Source organism: Candoia aspera, chromosome 4, assembly GCF_035149785.1.
Source record: "Candoia aspera isolate rCanAsp1 chromosome 4, rCanAsp1.hap2, whole genome shotgun sequence".
NCBI classification, from domain to species: Eukaryota; Metazoa; Chordata; class Lepidosauria; order Squamata; family Boidae; genus Candoia; species Candoia aspera.
The window spans coordinates 83,606,725-83,631,038 of record NC_086156.1 but is presented as its reverse complement, the minus strand read 5'-3'; the positions used below and the strand labels follow the sequence as shown (position 1 = coordinate 83,631,038).

General features: G+C 40.6%; 1 protein-coding gene across 1 annotated transcript in view; it reads right to left on the bottom strand.

Moving 5' to 3' along the window:
* NGFR (nerve growth factor receptor) overlaps window positions 1-24,314 on the bottom strand; it is a 70,961-nt gene that overhangs the window by 5,294 nt on the left and 41,353 nt on the right. Inside the window, exons 3-7 of the mRNA XM_063300835.1 lie at window positions 15,288-15,644; window positions 6,832-6,924; window positions 5,052-5,144; window positions 3,637-3,856; window positions 1,369-1,529 (exon numbers count right to left, since the gene is read on the bottom strand). Of these exons, the coding sequence (XP_063156905.1) occupies window positions 1,369-1,529; window positions 3,637-3,856; window positions 5,052-5,144; window positions 6,832-6,924; window positions 15,288-15,644 (924 nt within the window). The remainder of the gene's footprint in view (window positions 1-1,368; window positions 1,530-3,636; window positions 3,857-5,051; window positions 5,145-6,831; window positions 6,925-15,287; window positions 15,645-24,314) is intronic.

Sequence of the window (24,314 nt, the reverse complement as noted above, 5' to 3'; positions counted from 1 at the left end):
AAACTGCCAGGAATGGGAGTGGCAATCAAATCAAATCAAATCAAATCAAATCCCACCCAGAGTCATTTGTATAAATAGAAATAAATAAATAAAAACCAAACCAAACCAATGACACAAAAAGGTTACTGGGAGATAATATGTTCTCTCTTCCACATACATATGTTCTTGAGTGGGCCTTCTTCTTCCTCCTCCATACTAAGATCTTTTCTTAACAGCCCAACTGGCATGGACTCCCAGAAATAGAAAAAGAGTAATTTTTCTTTTTACTCTTTGCTCCATTTACTGATTTAAGGAAAATATCACTTGGCTGAGCATGACATATTTCTGTTGTATGACTGATTTTCCAAACTGTGTTCTGGGACTGAAATCTAAGTTGAAGTTCAGCCTCAAACAAGTGCTGTCCTACAGGATTTCTTGGGAAACCAAAAAATTGTTTTCCACACTTTCTACTGGCTGTGGTGTTTATAAAGAGGTGGAGAAGACCAGCCTTCTTGCTAGAGATGGGGGAGAAATGTGTTTAGCTTTAAGTGTGAATGCAAATTGACCTGATTTTGCATTTTTAAAACAAAACATAAATCAAAACTTAGATACCCCAAATTTGCAAATCTCTGAATACTTCATTGTGGCTCACCAACAATTAAGAGAGACATATATTAGGGAAAAATCTACCCCCCAATGGATATATTCATGAATTGTGTACGAAAAGACATTATATTACCAATTATCTACTAGAGTAGATAATTATTTATAAAAACTGTGTATATACATAAAATTGAAAGCAAAAAAAGTTTGGAGCAATGTGTACCACAATGCACACAGATTTTAGTACAAAATAAAAACTAGAAAAAAATTCCAGAGTGACAGATTTAACTTGTCATATGTGCCCCCCCCCAAAAAAAAAGTGAAATGGAAAAACACTGAATTAGATATTTTTGGGAAAATGTGAAACCTGGGGGCAGTGGAATCAAGCTGTTTGCCCTGCCTTGCCTATTTCTGCATTGTATTTCACTTGGTTTGTTAGTTACAGTTGTACCAGCAAAAACTTGTGTATGCTGGCTATCTGCCTGCCTTATTATAAGATCATGTCCATAAGATTATGGACATGATCTTATAATAAAAGCCAGCATTCTTGTGTATGCTTGCTTTCTTCCTGGGGCAAACTGTAGTTTGGATTTCACCAGTTGGTTTACAGGACAAACAACAAGAGGGATGTGATCTAGAAAGTAGATGGTTCTTGGATCAACTGTCCTCTTGGTGTCTGCCAGGACTATGTTTTGGTAATTAGGGGTTCCCTGTCTTTCTGACTTGCACTCCTGCTCTTTGCTTTCTCCCCCACCCAGCTTCAGCTTGACCCATCCATCCCCTTGCCTTGTAGAGATGCAGTCTGTGTCGGTGGCTGTTGATCGTGGAGGCTTTGGCTATCAACTGAGATGCCGCTGTCACTATGAAGTTTCTCTCCTTCTGGGGAAGGCGTCTGGTTGACAGGACGGTTGTTGGCACCTTGTTTGTTCTGTTTGCAGCTGTTCCACCTAGAGGTGAAAGTGTTTGACAGTTGATCCAAGGATACCTGCTCTTTCTCCTGACCCATGGTACACTACAAAATTGGCAGGGTCACTGAGAATCAATTCCTTCCTACAGCAGATCATGAGGTTTGGGGTGTGGTGAATGCTATCTTTTCAAGGCTTGCCCAGACAGAACTCTCACTCCATGGACTAGTTTGCCAATCCAGATAAGGGTGGTTTCATCTGTGCTGGCTCCTGAAAGTCACTGCAATTGCCAACAGCGTTTGTGAATTTCAGGGCTGGCTCTCTTTCTTCATCCAGAGGGGAAAGCATCTGTTTCTGCCTAGGACAGGGCAGACATGAGACCTTCCAGCTGTTACTGAACTCCAAATCTTACCTGCCCTAACAAACATGACAAGTGGTGAGGAATCAGGGGCACTACCATGCTGAACCAGGAGAGCAAAAAGGCACATTTTATAGGAGCTTGGAGTTGGGTCAATGAGCCCCCAACTGGATAAAGGCATTTCAGTGTACGCACAATTCTGAGATATGGTAGTGATGTCACCTAACACTGATGGTTCAAGATATTTGAGCCAGGGGGAGGGGGTGGACTTGGATCCTCAATTGATCTACTTCCTTATTTCCCATTTGCGCTCTCTCTCTCTACCCAATCCATAGCATTGCGGATCAGGAGGCAAACCAACGACATGATTCTTATTATTTTTGTCTATCATTCTTGGAAAAGGAAGGCCATTAGGCATCAATGAGAAGGAGAAGAGGCAAGAGCATGGGATCTTTGGGTTACACCTTAGGAAATGCCTTCCAATGCAGCCCAAGACAACTGGCTTCCCAAAAAGAGAATATTTCATATTTAGTGATTAAAGCTTGCGGTATAAGATAATGGACATGGTCTTATAATAAAAGCCAGCATTCTTGCAAAAAAATGAATAATGCTGGGTTGTCTATCAGTCACAGGAAAAGACAACAAACCAGCTTCAGCTTGGCCTGCTTCTATGCCTTTATCAGCCACTTGAGCTACAGAAATCAGCCAGAGATAATCATTCATAGCATGGATATAATCATTATCATCTTCCCATTCTTTTATGGTCAGATACTTGTAGGAGCCACTGAAAAGCTGGCAGTCCTACAAGCGAGATGCTCCTGGCTTGGCATTGAGAAGGAACTAATTTCTGGTAACACAGCAACTTAGAAGAGAAATTTCAATTCTGAACAGTTGTTTCTAGAGGATGCCCACTGCCACTGAAGGATAGTGGCATGTGGCCAGCTCTGAAATCATTTGGAGTGCATCTATTTGGTGTTATAAAGATGCCTATCACTTAAGGGGAAGATGTAAAATATATGTAGAAGGCTGGGGTGGATGGGCAGGGAATGGTTGTATTCTTCCATGTTGCATGCCAGAGATGCACAATCATCTCCCTGATTATCTCCAGGCCTTTTGAAAGCCTTGAATGTGGCCCCTGAGCTGCACCAAAAGTTGCTGATCATTAGAAATTATTTAAAAGATGAAGAATCATCATCATCTGAAATTAAATCAAATTAATTTGCATCCTAGTCCCATCTACTTTCTTGAGATTGTCCCCAGAAATGACATTCAAAGGTCAAATATGGCCTGCAGTATGAAAAATGCAGTATGTGCATCTGTTTTAAGCATATACTCACAAAGTGGCCTCCTCTTCTGCAGCCACTTCCTTCTCCTTTCCCTGTCCTAAGCCTCCCCTGTCCCCAAATTTATGTGGGGGCAGGGGAAGGCAGAAATATTTAGGCCCTAGAGGACTGTTCAAGCATAGTCAGTGATAATATGATACTTTACACACCATTTCCCTTGAAAGGAAAATGAGAGTTGCATACAAACCATTATATTGTCATTGGTAATGCTGGGATTTATAGTCCCAGACTGGTTTTTAACTGCAAAATATATTCCATTATGTCTCCGTCTTCACCATGGCCAACCAAAATTACATCCTTATCGCAGGTAAGGGAAGCAGTTTGAACAATTGAAGGACATGTAGTCCGTGAGCAAGATCAACCCTGGAAAATGCCCGTGACTACCCATTCAGCTATCACAACACTCTTCCTGCACACTCATCTTCTGGAATCTCTCTGACCTACTTACCTCTTGAAGGCAATGTATGCCACCAGACCCACCACCACAGCTGCCAAAATGGAGCAGTAGACAGGGATGAGGTTATCTGCTGTCCCACTTCGGATGACAGGTTGGGAGCTGCCCATAACTGTGGTCACTGTGGTGGTCATTACAGTGCTTTCCAAAATATCCAGGATCTCTGAACCATTTGGAGTAGGAAAGGGACTTTTGGGAATTCCTGGGTAAAAATCTGGAAAGGTAAAGAAACAGAAGGGGGCAAATAAGATGCAAAAGATGAAGTTGAATTTATGTTTACCTGTTTTTCCTTTGCATATATGTTGTATCCACAATATTGGTGACCAAAAGGCCAGTAGTTAAGATGCTGACTAGTGCAACGGGGACCCAGATTCAAGTCTACCCAGATTCAAGTCTACCCTTAGCCATAGAATTTTACTGGGTGACTTTTGACATCTCACAGTCCAGCCTACCTCACAGAATTGTTGTAGGGAAAAGAAAGAGAAGGAAGTGTTATGTACACCACCATGAGCTCCTGAACTGGGTGGTGGGATAAAAATCTAAACCACCACCACAACATAGATTCATGTCTATATAGGAAGCCAGAACTATGCAAATATTTATTAGTGTGGGCACGCTCATATAATGTCTTCTCATTATTAAGTAGGTTTTATGAAGTTTAGTCACAAGTAAGTATGTACTGGAGTGCAGCATCAATCACTTTAGAATAATGCTGTATAATTATGTTACTTCACATCCTCCATTTTTAAGTCAAAGTTGAAAATTTGTTCTCTGATTGATTTTAAAATCAGGGCAGTTCACGCACCAAAATGTTCACCTTTTTGGAAGATGTAAAACTCCCTTAGGGCCTAGATACCCCTTTTATGAAAGAGAAATATACAAATGTTGCTTTTTTTTCTTTTAATAATCTGGGGATTTTTTGTATGGATCTGCATATATTTACTGTTCTGCTTTATGTCAGCATACAGTATCTTAATCATTCTTATATCCTTGTGGGTAAGCAAATAGAATATATCCATACTTATCATAAGCATTCTAAAATCTAGAATAAAATAAAGCTAGAGGAACATTTCTACACTTGGGTTTTAAAGAATTTGAAGTTCTCTTTCTGGCTTCTAATGAGGTCACTGATTCTGTTAGTACTTGCAATCACATCATACTATATTACCTGAAAATAAAGCTATAACTGTTAGTTATACTTTCACTTCTGTGGCTTCCCTCCAAATAATTATTATAATTCCCTATGGCTTGGGAATAATAGTTCCCTGAGGGCTTCAGAAACGTTGTTTTAGTCTGTGGTCTTAACCATTTCATGCAGTCAAAGGTTTCAGTAGGATCCTTGTGGGAGTCAGACCAACTGAGCAAATTAGAAACTCTTTCAGCAATGTAAGAAAACGAAAACAAGTTACCATGTTCCATATCTATGACTGCATCTGTGTCTGCATCACTGGTGTTGGAATCCATTGGGGTCTTGGTTGCCATTGTAAATTGTGGATTAGTTGCTGCCAAGTAAGCCAGGAAGAATTTAATAAAAGAGAGTGAGAAATTGTGAGACAATTAGGAATGTATCACAAAATTAACTTTGAAGTAATTAAGCAAGTGTGAACATGATCAAAAGTTCCCATCCCATTTTCACTGAAACACTGTTAATTCCCCCAAAAGAATTTTTTTGTTTGTTTTTTTAACAATGTTTATAACTGCTCCAATCTGGATGGATTCTGGGGGATGAAGCACAGATATGAAAAAAAAAATAAAAAAAAAATCAAGACAATGTAATTAATTCAGTAAAGTTCCTATGGTAGATAACCACAGTAAACCAAGGCCAAAGGTTTGATGAAAAGGGATTGATTTTACTTGCTTATGAAATACAAAGAAGGGTAGGAGCCATATGTAACTTCAGGAAAAGTAAGTTCCAAAAAATGTAGGCCACTACCGAGAAGGTGTGTCACCTGTCCCATGATTCATTGAGAGGGGAATTCTCAGTGACCCTCCCTCAATGTATGAACCAGACAGGCAGATTCAATATTGGCATGGTGTTGCCTGATGTATCCTTGTGCTACATCCCTGTACAGCTTTAAAAATAATAACCAGCACTTTTAATTGGGCCCAGAAGCCTACTACTGCAAAACTTCAAAATTAGTGTTATTCTGCATTGGCAGGATAATCCCACCAGTAACCAAGACACTGCATTTTGTACTAGCTGCAGCCTCTGGGTCATCTCCAAAGACCCTATGTAAGGTGTATTGCAGTAATCCTATTGAGTGGTGATCAAAGTAAAAGTGATCATTGCCAGAGCATACTGGTCCAGTCACTGGCTCACTGGGCAAAGCAGGGTGAAGGTGTCAGTGGCCATAGCTTCCATCTGCTGCTTCAACAGGAGCCAAAAATCCATGGGGACATCCAGTCACAAATCAACTCCTTTGGAGCGAGTGTGATTCTGTCCAGAATACCTACCAGGGCCAATGTTATCAGATTTCTTGCTCCTTTATTGAAGAACAGCAGCTCTATCATGAAAAGTTTTAGTCTCAGCTTATTTCACCCCATTCAGATCCTTACAGCCTCCAAACAAGGATTTAGGACTTCCATGGCATTTCTGGCTCAGTCCACAGTAGCCAGAGCATTCATAGTTTTCATTAGAGAACAATGAAACAAGCATTGCACTGTCACAATGCAAGTTCCACCCCTTTTGTACATGTGTGCAACCATTGCAAGTGGTAGAACTGGCATCACAACACTGCAATGTTCATTTCATCATCTGCCCCTAGTTTGGATGCCCATTGAAAGTGACACCTCACCTTGAATGGATGCCCTCTGCCAGTGGTTTCAGATAGATGCTGAACAACACAGAGGAGAGCCCTGCGACCTGTGGGACCTGCAATGGAGTACCAGTGGGCTCAAGTGCTTCCTTCCTATCGCCATCCGCTGGAACCACCCAAGAAGGTAGGAGTGGAACCACCATAAAGTTATAGCCCTAACTCTGATAATTGTTAGTAATGGTTTTACCTCTATGGCTTCCCTCCAGAAAACTTTTGGAATAATACCTCCCTGAGGGGTTCCAAAATGTTGTTTTAGTCTGTAGTTTTATTCATTTCATGCAGTCAAAGTTTTTAGTAGGGTCCTTGTGGGAGTTAGACCAACTGAGCAAATTAGGAACTGTTTCAGCAGCATAAGAAAAGGAAAACAAGGTACCGTGTTCCACATCTATGATTACATCTGTATTTGCATCGCTGGCATAGGAATCCATCGGGGCCTTGGTTGCCATCGCAAATCTTGGATTAATTGCTGCCAATAAAACAAGGAAGAACTTAGCCAAAGAGAATGAGAAATTGTGGCTGTTGGGAAGTTTAGAAATGAATCATAACTAAATAATTAACTAAAGATTTAAGAAACTAAGCAGATGTGGACACACAGAAGTTCTCAGCACACTTTTGCTGAAACACCATAATTCCTGCAAGAGAAAGTAGATGAGAAAGTCAGAAGTGTGAAACCATTTCAGAAGGCAGGCTGAAGCAGTGGCAGATGTGAAGGAGGCTGGTGTTCCAATTCTCACTCTGCCACACAGTTTGCCTTATGGTCTTAAGGAAGTTGATGTCTTGGCATTTATTTTAATCTGTAATACTTAAGACTGCAAGGTTAGGGATGTTCGATATGAACAATCCTGAACAGATCGCTTTTTTCCTCCTACACTGATTAATCACTTCAGTAACAAAATATGTATATCACTTTTCCTGTTAAGAAGCACAACAAATTAAAATAATAAGATAACAATAAAATCACACAGTGAAATCATTCTAAAATGATTACTCCAATAAAATAAGGAAGCCATTTTAAAGGTCAAGATTTGCTTGTTTTTCTTAAGAGAAAGTTAAGCAATCACAGTTCTGGAGGAAGCACAAAGCCCTTTCTCACATTTCTGATGGTTAGCCCCTGTGGGAATCTCTCTGGCAAATCTTATTAACTGGTCAGATTCAAAACAAGATAGGTGGTCCTCAGAAAGTCAGAAATCCCACACAATATCTTCAGAAATTCATCCTTTCTTTTCAATATATTCTCTAATGGCTCTAAATGTGATTGGTATTTTGGAAAAGAGAAAGAAGAAACCTGACCCATAATCCCCTTTCTGGCACCTTTTGCCCATCTAACATTTTGTGGGTGGATAGGTGGAGCAAACTCTGCATTTGGATTTGTTTCCATCCCAAGGAAGAAACCCAAATGCCCCACAGAGAGAAGAGTTTCCTATCTAACTGCAGACTGCCGCTCCCCTTCCCCAAGAGGCTTTAATGAAATTTGGCCATGCCAAAGGAAAGAGCTGTACCTTCTGCCCTGCAGCCTGTGCAGTTTCACCATTTTTCCCCACCTGGAAACTGCTGACATCAGAACAATACTGACTCATCTTCAGGCAATATACTTCAGCCATTACATTTCTACCCACTGGCTAGAGATTAGCATTTTCTTCTCTTCTTTAAAAAGGTAAAGAATATCCATTATTTACTGTGTTCTGGTTTGAAAGTTACTTTTGGTACTACTAACTTGATTGTGGTGTCCTTTACCAAGGTCATTGCTCTAATGTTTCACAATTCTGCCCAGCTTGGCTACAATGCCTAAATATGACCAAAGATGCTATCCAAGGTCATTCTTGTACATTCCTCCACCTTCAACCCTTGTAAGAGCAGGATTTCTACAGAGCAGTCAAATATGTAGTTAAATAAATAGCACATAGTGCTGGCTCTGCTGTAACAATCTTAATTCAATGAACCATCCTTGGGCATAAGCAAGAATGCTTCCCCTGCTAGTCCCCTTACGTGCCTAGCTCACAAAACAGACAAACAAACGAAGGGAAATAATGGCATAGAAGTGAAGAAAAGAAACTCCAAGTTCTTTGCAAAACTGTTCTGACTGTAAAGCCCAATATATTTTGAACAAAGTCCTTTCTTAAAATCCTCCTTGTAAAGAGCCCAGAGGAAAGACTGTCCAGTCTTGTGGGCCTCTCATTATAATCAGTTTCACAAAGTTCTTAGTGTTTCCTGAGTGTACTGTGATATCTAAGCTGGGAAACTATGGTTTAAGGACTTCCTCCAAACCAAGGTATAAGACAGTGTTTTTAACAAACCGAATGCATGAAAAAACTAAAATGAAAAAAGCTTCAAAATCTCATGAGATGTTGGGTGAGAACACAAAACATTTGCAAGAGTTTAGCCCAGTGTTGCTCAACCTTGTCAACTTTAAGATGTGTGAACTTCAACTCCCAGAATTCCCCAGCCAGCCATGCTGGCTGGGGAATTCTGGGAGTTGAAGTCCACACGTCTTAAAGTTGACACGGTTGAGAAACACTGGTTTAGCCTTTGGGATTGATTTACATTTATTCCATTACATTATTTTAAGTGAAGGACACCAAACAGACTTTTTTGGCAAGGATATGCTGGGAGATCTTCATTGAACAAATTATATCTACTTGTTGAAAAAGGTGGATTTAATTTCTTCATACCTTCAGGAGAATTATCATTAGCATTTAACCTAGCTTTGGTTACTGTCTGTAGGAACTTCAATATTCAGCTCCTCTTTTAGCTCAGCCAAGAGTTATTACTTGAACCCACTGAAATCCTGGCAAATACTGTACTGCAAACCCTGTTTGTATTTGTTTTCTACCTATATTTAATGTTGCGAGGTATAGATGAAAATTACTTGGTTGCAGATATCATTTTGACTTATTTACCCCGAGAAGCTTAAATTAAGCATCTAAATCAATGTTTTGGGTAAACCGGTGTTCTCACAACATAATTAATTGGGATCACCTTAGTTTCAAGGAAGCTGTTTTAACACAGAATTTCGAAAACAAGTTTTATTGAACTCGGACTGCTCTTGGCAGTATATTCAGTTTAATCATCGGTTATTTGGTTTATTTAGTTCAGATGCTATCACTGCCTCAGAAACTGTACAGTTATTAGAGATTTTGGAGGAATTAACAGTGGCTCCTAAGCCAAAAAAATGTTTTTATAAGAAGCTGAAGAAAACCGATGAAATTGATATATGTTATCTGTGCATCCACTGGAATAGCAGGCATGATGTCACATCTCTGTAAACAAATCGAAGATCACTGTAAATAGTGTGAAATTAGTCTTTTATCATCTTAAAATGAGGTTAAAACAACAAAAATGTTCGTGTATACTGGACACCTCAGAAAATTTTCAATAAAAGATAGTTACAATTACCTTGCCATTGGAGATGTAATTCAAAAGCTAGAATATCAACCCATATTGTTTGGTTTTATCCTAATATTGTTGCATTTGGAGCTGAAATCAGCAGGATTGTTAATCCAGTAGATTCTGGATTACCATGGATATTTTATTGTTATATTTATCATGGATGTTCTACCTGATGTAAGCCACCATAAGTCAAAATGAAAATGAAATAGAAATTTGATAGATAAATGCATAAAGTGCATCTGTTCCCTTAGCTATATCCAGAAAAGAAGACTTTTGAGGAAAGTGGTCAATTTTTAGAGTTTTTCAATTTACAATTTAATTTTTCAGCCCTGCTTTATGCTTTTCTCTCTCTTTTTATACTTATTATTTTTGAAGGTAATACAATTTCACAGATATTGATAATACTGTTGTAAGGTTGTATTTATATTTTCTTTCTGTTCATTCACTTAGCACAATAACATTATAGGGAAAAAAGTTGGCCTTTTAAAAAAATATTATTTTTAATGTTGGGATCCTGCTGTTACCCTGAGTGCTACCCTGAGGAGTCATCTGTCAATAACTGCCATGCAAGAGGAGAAAGGGAAAAAGAAAGCAGGCAGGGCAGGGCTTGTACCTGGTCTGTAGACCACTGTTTTTCAGGCTGGAGTTGCTACATCTGAATCAGTGAAGTCGGAATGCCAGAGAGCTTTATAGCAATCTTGAAAGAGAGATCAGCATAACGAACACTGAAAGGTTAGGCTTGTGGAAGATCATCCAGGAACTTGGTTGCTCAGCTGGGATCAGAATCAGCTTGCAGATCAAACCACACCAGTTCTGGCATTTATAGTGTAAACAACTTCGTTGTATTCTCAGATACAGCACTGGGCATAGGATTGCAATTTTGTTTGGTTTCTTTAAATCAGCCTTGATTTTCCCCACGGCTCAAACTTAAAACTCTTCTGTTTAACTATGCTTTACTAGATAGACCACAATTGGCTCAGTTCACACTAAGCCATGATATCAAAACCACAGGGGCTGAGTTCACACACTAAATTACAGACAGTTAAACCACAATATGGCTTAGCACAAGTGTGAACATAGCGACCGACTGCCTTCATCTTCTGTTTGTTTGCCTTGTGTCTGTTTTATTAAATTCAGCTTCTACAGCCTCACCATAGACCTGAAGTACAGTATACTAAACCTTGAAGAGAGCATTTCTTAACCATTTCCCCTTGTTACGCTTTTCTGCAAGCCACCCCTACCATTTCCCATTGTTCTTTGTCCTATAAATGAAATATACAGACATCTGTAGTTTGATAATAACTTCACCTGCTATTTCTGATATTCTGCAGACTGGCCCATGTGTGACGGCCTGGGATGGCAAGAAATCAATCTCGTATTGGAATTCCTATCTTTTTAATAGAAATGTTGCCAAGCAGAAGAGATTGGTTTCCATGCTCTGCATTATATTGACAAGTTTTTGCCTTCCACTATGTGGACTACAACACATCAAACAGCAGCTGGGATTCTGGGAACCCCAAGAAATATTCTAATGACTTGATAAGCAAGCATTGGATTATTGGACACAGCTAAGCTTAGGCAGAAGATGGGTATAATTATAATGACACATATAATGACACATTTATTCTATTGGCTCCTTTCCAGCAGTTGGGAAGAAAGAGGAAAGTGGGATTTGGCAAGAGGACCAGCACCAGAAGCTATATAGTCAGGCCTCTGCCATAGCCCACCACCCACATTTCAGAAGAGAGTCACTGTTGATCTGGCTCAGATCTTCTCCTTGCTATTGCCACTTATTTGATAGCCATCTCCAAAGACAGAAGTAGGAGTTGAGGAGGAGGCAGACAAGCCTCTACTAGCCTTACCCTTTGCTACTGATGGAGGTTGGACCAAGAAGGAAAGCTCATCTGTGCAGTGGTAGTAATGGTGGCAGGAAGATGGCCTGATGAAATGGGGAAAGTCTACTAAGAATGTTTCCCAACAGTCCTCCAATTCTGATATGGACACTGGGTGCCAAGTTCAGAATTGCACTCTATTGCTAAGTTTTACAGTACAGTTTGCCACTTTCCCTGCAGCAACTGGCAGGAGATCCTGTTTATCTCCATGCCATAGAAAGCTTTACCTGTTACCTTTTGCAAGTCAAGACAAGCTCAAGAAACAGGTTGATTTCTGTTTGGGTGTCATCAGTCATAGGGAAAAACCTATCCCTCTGTGGGGTAAGCAAAACAAATCTGCATCAATGTTTATGTCAAAAGATGGGCTTCAGCTTCTGCTTCCCAGGACAGCAGAACAATTCTGATGGTTACGTGGGATTGGAGAAGTCCCAAAAGAGAGGAATGCATCCTGGGTGGTTCTGGTTTTGTTTCTGTTTTGTTTTTTCAGGATTCTAAGAAAAGGAAGATGAGACTTGGGGGAATGATAGTATCTGGGATGGGGGGATTGGGAGGGGTGATATGCTTTGGCTTCATGAGCATATTAAAAAAATTAAAATTGTAAATGGAAAATTGTAATCACAACCACCTCCCACCAGTGGAGGTTGAATTGGGCATGTCATTGGCTACATATCTTTGCATACACTTAGGCAACTTCATAATATGTTTCCACTTCTGAATTGATTTGTTTATCCATTCAAAGCATAAACCTGAGAATGAATCTTTGAAGAATCAGGAACAAAAGACAACAGGGACTGTTAACTGTATTGTTGTTGTTTTTATTGTTGGTCGCTGCCTAGAGTCACTTCTTGTGAGATGGGCGGCTATATAAATTCAATAAATAAATAAAAAATATTGTATACTCTAATTTTTATAATATTTTAATTTTTAATAAGGTTTGTCTATATTTTTATGATTGTTTTTATAATGACTGATTCTATATATTGTTTTTTTCTATTGTTGTATGCCACCCAGAGTCACTTCTTGTGAGATGGATGGCTATATAAATTTGATAAATAAATGAAAAATAAAATAACTTGCTTTCTGCTCCTCCAGGGAGAAATATTAGCACAATATTGGGTGGAGTTCACGGTCTCACTAAGAAGCATGAGCTCCTTGCGGATCTTCTACAGTACTTATAGGGTGAATATATAGAGGAAGAATGGGATTGCTCAACAGTCTGGTCCTGATGCCACCTCACCTTACAGCTCCATCCTCAATCTCCTTTTGCAGAGGGAAAAGTCTAAAAACACAGTCCTTCGAGTTATATGCACATGCATATCAAGGTGCTCATATGCTCAGGAATTCCGATTGTATAGGATCCATAAATCACCTTCAGTTACATCTCTATGGATATAGGCACCCCTTTCCAGACCTTTGATTTTAAATGTACAGAAGAGGGTAGAGCCAGCAAGACTGGCTATATTTTGGATAGGAATCATATTAGGAGTAAATGTATCATTATGACAAAGACAGCAAAAAGGGGCATAGTTTTGCAAAAATTTCACACAGTCTCATTCAAAAATACCGAAGTCTATTTAGAAATTATTGCTAGGCAATATAAAGAAAGACATCCATCCCACCATTGAGGGGAACTGTGATCAAGTGACTCATTTGCTTGCTCAGTCTGCTGCTGGGGGGCCAGCAAAGCCTCCTGGTTACTTCTCTTCTTAAGGTTCTTTATCTTAAACTGGTTTTGGTCTGGCTCACCCATTGAGCAGCTCCAGCCTCCCATTGGTGGCCATCAGAATCTTCTTGTAGCTGATAATGCAAAATGGCGTGGCTGTTTGTTTTTGTTTTTTGGAGGTTCAAGGAATTGTAAGGAAAAGAAAAGAACAAATCAACATGTTCCTTTCCTTAACTGTGCCTAGTAAAGAGTGGCAGGGGGAAAAAAAAGTCCAGGACTATACTGGGAGAAAACCAGGACAGTCTAGAGTTGGATTTAAAAATATAAAATAAATCAGGGACTTAATCCAAAGGACATTTTGCTGAACTTCCATCCCTACCCCATTGCTTGAAGTACTAATGCTGGTTGCCTATTTCTGGATATCTGCTATAGGGCAGGATCTCTGCTCTCTGTGTCAGATTGTGCATACTGTTTAGCTCCACCTCTATGTTATTAGTTACAAATATATAACCCAAAGATGACCAATTGTTTTGCACCAATTAGTGCTCTTCCCAAATATCCCAAACTGTAGTTTAGGTATTATAGTCCCCAGGATTTTTTCACCACTCAGCAAAGTAGATATCATGTCATAATAACATTTTGTGGGTCTGCTCCCATACAGTAGGATTCATCAATGAATCAGGGGAATAACATACCATGGGAACTCAAGAAAATGGACCCAAGTCAACTAAACTTGGTGGGGTGGGGTTAGAATTAGCCTGAACTGATCCAGTCTTGCATAGGATTAAACTAATCCTGCCAGATCATCTGTATGGTGGGAGTAATTTATCTGTCCCAAGATTGAGACAAAGTCTCTAGACATTCTGTTTCTATGGCTATGTGTCAGTTTTTTACACATACACCCCATGGCCGCACAAGGAAGTGAATGATGAGCAGAAAGAGATGGGAGATAACTACGATTGTTGGGCAATTTCTAGTTTAGTTTGCCCCCAGCATATAGTACTCCCAATCAGTCCCTATATTTAAATCAGAGCAAGCACACACACCACTCAGTTCAGCTAACAAAAATAAAACTTGAAGTTTGTTTATTACATATCAGCAAACATCAAAAGACTTAACGGGCAAAATGGGACAAAAGGCAGGCAAAAAGAGGGGGAAAGGAACATGAGCAACAGGGAAGAATTTTACATAATCTGTATATCTGTATATCAAGATCCAGGTGGTCCCAACACCATTGGCCTTCCAGAGGGTTAGAAGACCTGGCTTTTTCCTGGAGTTGGGCTAGGATTTTAGCAGAAGCCTGCATGTATGTTTTGCTTTCACACTGTTAAGCACTTGAGGAGCCTCAATTATTTTAAATTTGGCGTGGCCTTTTGGCTTTTGCATGGTGCTTTTCTTACATGTTTTGTAAACAGCCCAGAGTTACCTGTCTAAAGTGGCAGCCATGAATGTTTGCTAAATAAGTAAGTATCTTGAAAAGTACAGAACCTTTCAGAGCTGCTGGAAACGATATTGAGAGTAATTAGCATGGACAGCCTCAAAGGAAGTGGCCGTGGGTTATTCCAGCCTTAACCCTGTTCTGTACGTAACAGGAGCAGCAAAGAGATGAAAAGTAGGACACCAGCTGTTCCCTCCTCTATTCTGCACTATGAAGGAACTAATTTGGTGGATGGGGAGGATGTTTCCAACTAAGATCCCCTACCAGCATCTGTCTAGCATGGGGCTGACCCTAGCTATGCCAGCTTCAATTTTAGCATTACTTTTCAATCTGGTTTGGAAAAAAAGCAATGGCTAGGCCACCCATAATCATGTGCACAATGGCGATTGGGTTGGGTGACTCCTATTGTGAAATCTACTTAGGAATTAGAATTAAAATTGTATAATTACCTCTGCACTTGGCATCTGAAGTTGCAGTACAGTCCTTCTCAATGATCTCGTCCTCCTCACACACCGTGCAGGGGAAGCAGGGGTCCACATGGTTGGCTTCATCAGAATATGTCCCCGTAGGGCATTTCTCACACCATGTGTTCTGGTTTTCCCCACAGGGATAGACAAGGCCATAGCCCACTTCACAGATGCGGCACTTTTTACACTTATTGCTCTCGTCCCGGTAGAAGCCGTAGATGCATTTGCAGACGGTGTTGTCCGATTCCACACAGGGCGCCAACATGCTCTCCAGGCCCACGCACTCCTTACAGGGTTTGCACGGCTCAGTGGCGCTCACAGTGTCTGAATAGCTGATGCCTGTAAAGCATTGGAATGTCAAAGCTGAACTGAGTGGTGGGTTATCAGATGACTGAGGTCACCACACTCCATTTGACCATACTGGGCTCCTTTCACCCAGACACAGGCAACTCTGGGGAGGCTGGAGGCCTGCACAATGTGTATGGGAAGGTCAAGTGCTGAAATGGATGGGACAGTGATACAATCATTGTTCTATCATACCTGTGGCAAAACTGCATGTGCAAGATTGGGGAAGATGTTTGTTTTCTTTTAAATATTTTAGGGCTTATGTCCAAGGAGGGTAATGTGGATCCCATGGGCAGCCTAGAGACTTCTCACAATCCTATCAAGCTGACCTTCTAAAAATGATTCTTGGAATAAATTAAAGCAAGGGCTGGCATGTTGCAAAATAAAGTACCAATCACCAGCATCGCATTTACTGCCAGTGATACATTGGGACACAGAGGTCCCATGGGGATGATAGTGAGTATCCTGGGAGCAAATTCTGATAAATGGGCATTTTGTGATTGGTCTGTCAGTAGGCCACGGCAGGAAACAGATGCAACAAGTTTGACTGAAACTCTCCAAAGTCATCTCTATGGCTCTCCACACAGCCATAGCAGCCATTCTGTACCCATCGCATGCTCTCAAATTTCCAAATGCACCCTGGCCTTACTTACTCCTCACTTATATGAATTTAATCTAAAAATAGGAAAACACAGCACAATTTACCACTTGCACTACAAGTGGAGAAGGCTTTAAAGAGATACAAAAATGGGTTTTAGAGACTCAGCTTGCTCACTCCTGCTTTAGCAGAAGATTAAGAAGGGGAAAAATATGACTTCTGCTCCCAAAGCACACCTCCTCCCCTCTGGTCACTGGGGCCTGCCCTCCATCAGGGCCACAACTGGGGCGGGGGGGGAGCAAGCAGGGCATGTGTCCCAGGCGCCATGCTGGGGGGGGGGGTGCCAAAGTGGGCATGGAATCCATTTTTGCCCCAGGTGACACAGACCCTAGTTGCGAGCCTGCCCTCCATGGCCATTTTGGGTTGGGCAACAAGAGAGATCAGGTACCTGGTTTTCACAGAGGCATCTGACCTCTTATATCTGTGTTTAGAAAACAGGTGAACACTGACTGCATGGGAGGTTGATTTGAACCAAGAAAAGGCCTGGTTCTGCCAGCTGTAAGTTGCTGGTTCTGTTCCAAATGAGTGGATTCCAATTTTCTGCTGCTTCTCCTGGCAAGAGAGGGTTGTTTGATTGTGCTTTTTACTGTTTTTATCATGGGGGAGGGGTGCTGTTTTGCCTATCCAATTTTTTGTATGGGGGGAGCGGGGCATCTTTTGCCTCTCATTGTGCTTAGCATTTGAGTTACTTGGGAGCAGGAGAGAAATTGACAAAAGTTTGGTCTGTTTCCCCCTTCTGGCCCAAGTGATGGTCACAGGCAGAGCTGAAGGAAGTGAGGGAGGCAGGAGTACCCCTGATGCTCCTCACAACCCCTCTACCATGCCTGTGACCTGACTATGCTTGTGACCTGACAGGACAGACCTGGGATGACACCTGATGTTGTCCTGATGTGCTATACAAGTTGTCTTGATGTGCCATACGAGTTCCCTCCTACTCTACCTCACATGCCTCCTCCTCAACTACTCTATGATCCAGGTTTTTTTCGGACATGGGTTCACCTGTCTTCCAGAAGACCAGTAGACCTGTCTTCTGTAGCAGCCAGAGAGACAGGTTACTGTGGTGGAGCACCTATGCATTAGCAGCCTATTGTTCCATTCCAGGCACCCACTACGATTGCCCAAGCCTGTCCCACTGTTTGTTATGGAGAGCAATTGGTGACATTTTCCTCACTTGGTGGGAGAAGAAACAAAGCCAGAGAAATCCACCAATCACCGCCCTTAAATTGTCCCACAATAAAGCCGTAAGGACAGAAGCACTCATAAACCTCTCATAATCTGTAGGCACAGATTTGAGCTTAGTTATGAGATTAGTGCACATTATGCCATCATACCTTTCTGCCCCATTGGATGAAAGCACATTAATCCAGCTGCATGGCTAGAGAAAAGGGAGGAGGGATCCACTCTCACTTTCTCCTGGCTAGTCCAAGTTTACAAGGCTTTAGAGTTAGCAATGCTAGCACAAACTCGCCTATTCCCAAAGAGTTGTGCTGCTTGTTTATACTTCTCAGGTTCAAGATTGAGGCTGAAGTTAAACAAGCGCACTTTGTGTTGTTTTATTTGAGAGAGGCTAGAGTGGATAAAGGGATTCAAGGACATCCCTGAAGCTGGACAGGCTAGTATTTCTAGGGGTTTTGTGGGACTGACATTGGAGAGTGAGTTGGTTTTGTGGGGCCAAGAGAAAGCAACTTCTTTCCAGTTGCGCATTTTTTTCCTACTGAAAAGTAGTGCTAACTTTCACCTCTGTTTCTTGGCATGTTTTTTTTTCCCGTAGAAATTTGGCAGTGTGATTTCTGGGACCTGGGGATTGCAAAACAGGAAGCTACATGTTACAACTGTTTAGACTTATTTAAATCAAGGTTCAACCTCTGTTGACAAAAAATAATAACAGGTAATCAGTTCAGTGGAAAATGTTTGCCTTTTCTTCCCCTTTTTACCCCTCAAACGGAAGATTCTGGTGGATTAATTCAAACAACTTTTTTTTTTTTACAATATGTCCATGTTTAATTGAAGGAACCACAAAACTGCTGGCATTTTAATGTTCCTAACCTCTTCTTGGCCTTTGGGGTAAGAGAAAATGTGGTAGGATTTTAACTTTCCCAGGCCAAAGTACTTCCCCATCTCTGTTGTTTAGTTGCTATCCTCCAAATGTTTTTGAAGGAACCTTAGTCTCGACCACCAGAAACACTAGTAAAGATAATGTAAGAGATCTGCATTATTCAGTAATACAGAAATTCTATTTAAATATAAAAACTAATAACTAATATCCCCCCCCCTCAAATCATTGGAGCCAAAGGTCACCATCACCTCTTTTGGTATGAATTACATGAATTAATTGTAATTAATTCTATGAAGAAGTATTTTGTATGAAGTACTCTTGTATGAAGAAGTATTTTCTTTTGAAATATCTGAATCTGTCAACCAGTTTCATTGTAAAACCTTTAATCCCAGAGTATGGGATAGGAGGAAAACATTTCCCTTTCTTCACATCATGCATGAGTTTTTGTCTGCTCTCTTAGAACCAAACTAAACATGCTATGGAAATTTAGCTATGGCATGCTTGGTTTCCCCACTTTGCTAAATAGAAGCAGTTGTAGGAACTTACTGGAACTCTTATGGGAGCAAAAAGCTTCAGTTTTTCTCAGTGCCATGACCTTACTACCAAACTCCACTCCCAGGTTGCTCTTACTTAAGAGTAATCAAGTACCCAGTGGCTTATTTCATGCTGTACACAGTACATTATAAGAACATGGAAAGAACGGTTTGGACTGGGGGAAAAGATCTGTCTAGCTGGGCATTGATCTCACAAAGCCCAGCCAGATGCCCATAGGAAGACTTCAAGCAAGACATAATTAAAACTTGTATTTCCCAGTAACTAGTATCAGAAGCCAACTCTCCAAAACTGGAGGTATTATGTAGAAATTGTGACTCACAAGATTAATGGCTGTAGCATCCATAAACTGGCCTAATCCTCTTTGTTCATATTAGTGGGCATCATTACCTCTCATAGTACTGAATTCCACAGTTTGGCTGTGCACTACTTCAAGAATAATTTCTTTTTAATCTGTCTTAAATCTCCCAATATTCAATTTCATTGGGTTGACTTTCAGTTCTGAATCATATCCACTTTGTCCTCATATGTATTGTATTATATATGATTATATTAGGTTACCCTTTACCCAACTTCTTTTCCCTTAAGCTAAACTCCCCTAAATCTTAATCAAGTTCTTTGGTTTTATATGTAATATGTATTTTGGCTATGACAATGTAATAGTTAATTCCCATAGAATTTAATAAGTTTGTTTTCCAGAAATTGGATATAGGAATGCAATTCTATACTTATTTACCTGCAGTTAAGTACTAATAATTCCATAAAGTTTACTATTGGATAGACATGTATGAGTGATTGACTATGTGCCATCAAGAATGCTAACTTTTTGTGACCACATAGATAGATTTTCCCTGGGATGACCTGTCCATCCTGTTCCTTCAGATCTTCTAACAGTGCATCCATTGTCACTATAATTGAATCCATCCATCTTACTGCTGGCTGTCCTCTTTGTCCTTCCACCTCTCCCAGCATTACAGAGATCTCAAGAGAGCTAGGTCTTCACATAATGTGTCCAAAATATGATAATTTGAGCCTGATAATCTGCGCTTCGAGTGAGAATTCTTGAGTAAGAATTTGTTTTCTTAGCTATCCATGGAATTCTCACGTGTCTTTGCCAAAAAAGTGAGATGCTTTTGAGATCACAATTTACTAGTCTTTTTTTCTTAAACTGCAGAACTACCTTCACAGCTTCCAATATTACTCACTTTTGCTTGACATTTTTTGCACCTGTTTCATATCCATAGCATTCATTTAGAGTGGCATGATCATCACTCAGTGGTGTTTTCATGGTAACCATGGATTTCAGAAAATCCTTTCCCAGTTACTCTCTGTCACCCTCAGTTTCCCTTCTTCTTAATGGGAAGAATCAGAACACAGGGAGAAAGAAAGAGGGATCTAGCCAGCCAACCAGCAGATCTGAATGAGTGGGTGGGACATGTTCTTAACTGTTTTTTTGGAAAATGAAAGATTCAGACCCTTCAGACTGTGGGATCCTTGACCTATGGCAGTTGTTCAGCCCTAATTAATCACTGCCAGATCTATGCAGTTAAATAGGTATCCACATTATAAATTACTATCGAGACATTTCTGTTTCAGCCATATCATTTTATCTTTTCAAACAACACAGTATCACCATGCTAAATAAGGATAAGGCAGCCCCAGTTGAACATACTTTCAAGAAAGCAGCAATCTACCAACTTTCCTAAGTATATCCCTTGCTTGCCCCATCAGGTCCTCATTTTGTCCCCAAATTAAGCAGTGCCTTGTGAGTCCTGAAGGAGGGAGGAAGATGCATTTAGACTTTGTGTAACTGTGTCTGGAAGGCAAAATTCACTTGCTATTAATTGCTGTATAGCAATTATCATCTGCACATATCAATAAAATTGACCCAATTCCTTCACAAAGATCTCATAGGATGAATCACACACCACTGAGTATTATAAAGTGCATTTCAGTGCCTAAAGAAGCCATATATTATGATTTAATGGGGAGTTAAACTAGTGGAAGGAGCTCAGCACACAAACTGACAAGGTTAAACAATGCATTACGATTCTGCTTCGGCTCCACTGAGCCTGCCTACATAGAAAACAAGAGCAGAAGCTCTCCAATTTCACAGGTGCCAAGAGTTGGAGGTTGGGCAGGGCTAAACATCTATTGCTAAGATCAGGCCTTAAAGAGCCCTGCAGATGGCATAGGAGGGAGAACACTCCCAAGTGTTCTTTTTGACCACCACCCTGCAACTGCATAGATTGGCCAGAGAATTTAGTCCCAACAGCTTCTGAGCAGCATTCAGTTGAAAATAGTCCCATGCAGAAAAATTCTTCTGCCATTTTCCCTTCAGTTCTAATTCAGTTGAAGAATTAGACAAACCACTTCCAACATTTATTTCAAAGAAGAGGAGGGTTTGTCTGAAATTCTCGTGGTGGAGTACAACGCTGTTGCATTTATTTATTTGGAAGAAGCCCAAGGGTCGATTTGTGAATGTCCAAACATGAACTTGCAAATGAATGTGGGTATCTGCAGGACATTTTCTGCATCTCCATTTGCCTTGTGCAGCCCACCAAATCTGACTATTTGTGAGGCAAAGAAAGATCCACAAGAGGCGATGGGAGCTGGCACACTGGTTCTTCCCAGGAGAAGCAGAAGGAGCATAACCAGGTGGCCTGATCTTGTCCTTTCTCAGACTTTCATTGCAAGCAGACACGTTCTCACTTGTGCTCACATTATAAGTTTTTCTTCACTATTATTTCTGTACTGTTCTTAAATATGTTTTTTAATCTGATGTTATGGTTTTCCTTCATTAAAGGTTAAAAATGGTTGAGGGATTTTAAGGAGATGAATCTTGACTTAGTTCCCCATACCTTACGTTCCCCATTAGGTCTTAAGTTTACCAACTGAATATTGATCTGACTCCAAAGATTCTGAAGAGTGGAAGCCTGATGGTTGATGAGGGACTCCTCTGAAATCTTCTCTCCAGTGGTCTGCAGATCTCTTCCTGGGTTCCCACATTTCTAATAAATCTTAAGAAAAGACCTCATAAGGGAAATCCTGCCATTGGTCTCTTTCAGAGTGAGGAAGGAGGCAATGATGTTTAACCAAAAACAGCATCAACAGTAGTGCCCTTCACCATCTCCAACAATAAAATCAGTTGAAAAATACCACCAGAAGAAATTTAAAATAAATTATCAAGCCCCTTAAGAATAAGAAAAATAGAAGCCTTTTTTCACACAAAGAGGAAACAGGAGAAACTGCAGGACCGATGTAACACATCATTATCTGAGTCTAATCCTGACTGCCCATCCCAGCCATTTTCTCAGTGCTCACAATACTTAAAGTATCCATTTGAATTACAAGGGACTCTAATCTATGCAAAATGTTTCTTCTCTTCCCATCTAAGCAAACAAGTCAGCCCAGATGAGGTTACAAAAGAGCTTCAGCTAAAGAAATTTTCTCTTCAAAAACTATTCATGGGTTTGGTGAAGATCTCAGTTCTTGCTAAGCCATTTCATGTTTCTCTCTTGCCAGTTATGTTGTTAAGGAATAATAAATGTGTGTGTGGTAAATAAAAGATGGGCAAGACATTACAAGACTGGGACTGTTGGAGGCAGAGTCCACCTGACCTAAGCAGCTTTAAATTTAAACCAGAGCAGGATGGAGACAATAGCTTAAGAAGAGGTACTGGGGCAAAAGTGGGGAAGTTATGAGGATGCCTAAAGAAACCCATAATTAAATAGCTGGAGAAACCTTGGAGTCTAATATTCAAGGCCTTCAATAGCTCTCTATACATCCATTTATGTACAGTACAAAATGGGAGCAATTAATAAGATGAGTCTGAAATGGTAAAGTCTCCTTCAAATCAAGCCTGACTCTTGAGGACTTCACGAACATGCTCATACAGTTTTCTTTTCAACAGCACAGAAATGGCTGGCCGTTGCTTTCCCCTGTGGTGCATCTGACTTCCCAATGTAGCCTACAGTCCTGGAATTCTCAGGTGCTCTCCAATCCAATTGTTAACCAGGCCTCCTGAGTTTTCAAGCTCAGACAAGGTCAATGTGGTGCTAGTATGGCAGTGGGGTGGGGAGGGGGGAGAAGAGAGATTATAGGTATAACTGAGACATGGCAGGATGACTCCCATTATTGGAATGTAGCCACTGAAGGACATATAGAAGAGATGCATCAGAAAAAAAGGAGGGAGTAGGCTTAATGTCAAAAATGTACACATCAACATGGAAATCCAAACAAGTGAGCATAATGACACTTTGGAGAGCATCTAATAGAAAAAAATAGGAAGAAAAAAAAAAGCATGAAAACAGCATTGTGCTTGGACTGTACAATTCAAAGAAAAGGTTTCAGCAACATTTTCCTGGGGCAAATTACAGATATTTTAAAAGAGTAAATATAATTGGATTCTAAAATGCAGTTTTTCAAAAATGTATATATATATATATATATAACTTCAGCAAAGGATCATTACCTTGTCGTGGTGCTGGAGCTTGAGCACCTCAATGATGCCATGAGCTAAACCGTGAAGGGCCACCCAAGACGGGAAGGTCATGACAGAGAGGTCAGACTAAATGTGATCCCTGGGGAAGGTAATGGCAACCTACTCCAGTATTCTTGCCGTGAAAACTAAATGGATCAGTACAACCAGAGATATGTCGGTATACCATCGGTAGATGAGACCCCCAGGTCGGAAGATGATCAAAATGCTACTGGGGAGGAACAGAGGATGAGTTTAATTAGCCCCAGACGTGATGATGTAGCTAGCTCAAAGCTGAATGGTCGGCTAGCGGCCGACAGTGCTGGTGGTGAACGGCGAATCCGATGTTCTAAGGATCAACACGCCATTGGAACCTGGAATGTAAGATCTATGAGCCAGGGCAAATTGGATGTGGTTATTGGTGAGATGTCAAGATTAAAGATAGACATTTTGGGTGTCAGTGAACTGAAATGGACTGGAATGGGCCACTTCACATCAAATGACCACCAGATCTATTACTGTGGACAAGAGGACCACAGAAGAAATGGAGTAGCCTTCATAATTAATAGTCAAGTGGCTAAAGCAGTGCTTGGATACAATCCATAAAACGACAGAATGATCTCAGTTCGAATTCAGGGCAAGCCATCTAACATCACAGTGATCCAAATATACGCCCCAACCACAGATGCTGAAGAAGCTGAAGTAGAGCAGTTCTATGAGGATCTGCAGCACCTACTGGACAACACGCCTAAAACAGATGTTATTTTCATCACAGGAGACTGGAATGCTAAGGTAGGCAGTCAAATGACACCTGGAATTACAGGTAAGCATGGCCTGGGAGAACAAAATGAAGCAGGACATAGGCTGATAGAATTTTGCCAAGACAACTCACTCTGCATAACAAACACTCTCTTCCAA